Source organism: Vairimorpha ceranae (assembly GCF_000988165.1).
Source record: "Vairimorpha ceranae strain PA08 1199 chromosome Unknown NODE_279, whole genome shotgun sequence".
NCBI classification, from domain to species: Eukaryota; Fungi; Microsporidia; family Nosematidae; genus Vairimorpha; species Vairimorpha ceranae.
In genome coordinates this window covers 1-2,455 of record NW_020169574.1, presented here as the reverse complement: position 1 = coordinate 2,455, position 2,455 = coordinate 1, and the positions used below count along the sequence as shown (strand labels likewise).

General features: G+C 22.9%; 2 protein-coding genes across 2 annotated transcripts; both read left to right on the top strand.

Moving 5' to 3' along the window:
* Positions 1-1,254: 1,254 nt before the first annotated feature.
* AAJ76_2790001201 (hypothetical protein) lies at positions 1,255-1,602 on the top strand (the record flags this gene model as incomplete). Its single annotated transcript, XM_024474915.1, has 1 exon — positions 1,255-1,602. One exon carries the CDS (start codon positions 1,255-1,257, stop codon positions 1,600-1,602), a length of 348 nt encoding a protein of 115 aa, XP_024329459.1.
* Positions 1,603-1,892: 290 nt separating this feature from the next.
* Positions 1,893-2,455, top strand: AAJ76_279000563 (hypothetical protein; the record flags this gene model as incomplete). The annotated part of the gene is made up of 1 exon (XM_024474916.1): positions 1,893-2,455. A coding segment is annotated over one exon (563 nt), but the record flags the coding sequence as incomplete, so codon positions are not given.

Sequence of the window (2,455 nt, the reverse complement as noted above, 5' to 3'; positions counted from 1 at the left end):
TTTTTTTAACAAATTTAGTTTTAGTTAACAAAGCTATAAAATAAGAGAAGTATCACAAGATGGAGAAAAAACATAAAATTTTTCCATTAATTATATCAACTAAATAAATTTAACAATACAAAATTGCATAAAAATTATGACTTTAAAAACACTATTTCTGGTATTCTCTACCGTCTAGATATGGTGTGAAAATATTTATTTTTGCAAGGATGTCCGATCCACAACAGTAAAAAAACACATGTGATAAAAAAAATTTAATAGGTTTTAATAGGTTGTTAATAAATCATTTGGTTACAAAATAATGATCCTTGTCTTAGAAAAAAAAATAAATATAACTTTGTATCTGTGTTAAGCTAAAAAATCTTTATATTTGAATATTGGTATAAATAAATGTAATTTCTTAATATAATTATACTTTCTAGTTCTTCCTTTTTCTAAGAAATAAAAGACGGATAAAAATATTTACATAGAGACCATAAAAAAGTTTATTTATGTATGCAGTATTAAAACTATCTTACGAAATAGAAATTCTGTAATTAATTAAAATGTTTGATAAAAGACAGATTTTTGGTATAAATTATAATTATTTATTTCTATTTTTTCTGGGTTTTTAAATTTACACATACATTTTAAAAGCAACAATTTAAAGTAAATAAAACAATGAATGTTTTAAGAACTTACTAAAAATCGATAAAATTTTATATTTTTTACTACTTCTGACAATATTATATAAAATTATCTCAATTTTGAATTTTATTAAAGCTTAGAAACAACTTTTTTAATTATCTTTAAATTTATTATTAATAAATAAATTTCGCGTCTACATGGTTTTACAAGTTTTACAATACGTATTGAAAAAAATCATAGATAGATTAATTTGATTTTTACTCTTTAAATAAAATTTTACACTATACCCATCGATGCTAGTTTTTATAATTAGTATTGCAAACTTATTTTAGTAAGTAAATAAAAATTGTGATGATCATTCAACGACTGAAATTATTAAAGAACAAATTATTTCTTTGGTTTGCAGAAAAGCTAGAAACAAAGATTTTTTTACCCTTGAAAATGCTGCTAAAGATTTGTGTGCTTACGTTACAAGAAGAGGAAGTGTTGGCATCAATGATATAAGCATTGTGATTTGTCATGTTTATAAGGTTTGCAAAATTTATCATACTTATACTAATACAACTGACAAACTTGATGTAAATAGCCCAAATTTACTAAATATTTTCAATTTTTTGAAAAGTTTTGATGTTGAAAGAATTTTTAGGGACTAATTATTGCTCTCATCGTTATTTTACAGATGAAGACGGCAGTTATATTTTAACTGACTTTATGAATCGACATTCTGCACGAAATGGAGGCCCAGAATTTGTGTTCGATACATTTTATTCTAACTTTATAAATTTTCATAAAAATAAACAATGTATCGATTCATATTGTAGTTTTACTGCCAAACACAAACAGAATCTTAAAAAATATGATTTTCGTGTCACTAAAGATAATAAAACAAGATATGTGTTCTCTATCGATTTAGAGCAACTTGATTGTTTTGATTTTATAAAGAAAAAGATAAAATTATTGTATAATGACAACTGACAATTAGTCTATGATTTTTTGGCCAACTTCGATTTGTTTTAATCTCTGACTTTTAATGACTTAATTTCAAAATTTTCATCATTTTATTTTCTATTGAACAGAGATAATAATTTCCCCTTTAAAGATTTTATTAAAATTAACGAAAAAAATATAATTTTCTATAAAACATTCAAATACAAATTTGATGTAAACGAATCAAGTGGTATTCAAATAGATTTTACAATTATAAAAATTTTAAACAATTGAGGTCATAGTTTTTATCATTATCCTATAATCGTGGTAAATTTGCAATGTTTATTCTATTTTATCTTTCTGATAAACCACTTATTAAATATTTAATCAAAAGAATACTTTACTCTAAGATATCGACTAAAAAAAATCTTTTTCTGGAGATACTTTTTTCCATAGGCGTTATTAAAAGAACAAATATTAATAGGTTTTTGGATTACATCCCAGATAGAAGTCAAAATTATGTTTCTGTAACTTTAAACGATTCTTCTTATATTACAAAAGTAATTGAATTATTTATGAATGTAGAACTAGAAGATAGGACATCTTTTGAATATATTTATTTTTACATTATCATTTATTTTGAACTAGAAATGTATGTAGATAAATATGAAATTGCCAAAGATAAAAGTTCTACGTTACTTGAAAATTACTACAAATTATTAGAAGTAAAAAATTTTTGTAAAGATTTTGAACATTGTTCTAAAACTACTGTTGATAATATTTGTCATATATATTATGGGTTAATAAAAAATCTTAATATGCTTTTGCCAAACGACATTTATAAAACCTCATCTGATGATGAGCATTATTGTTTAGTTGGGTCGGTTTTAAATGATTTATC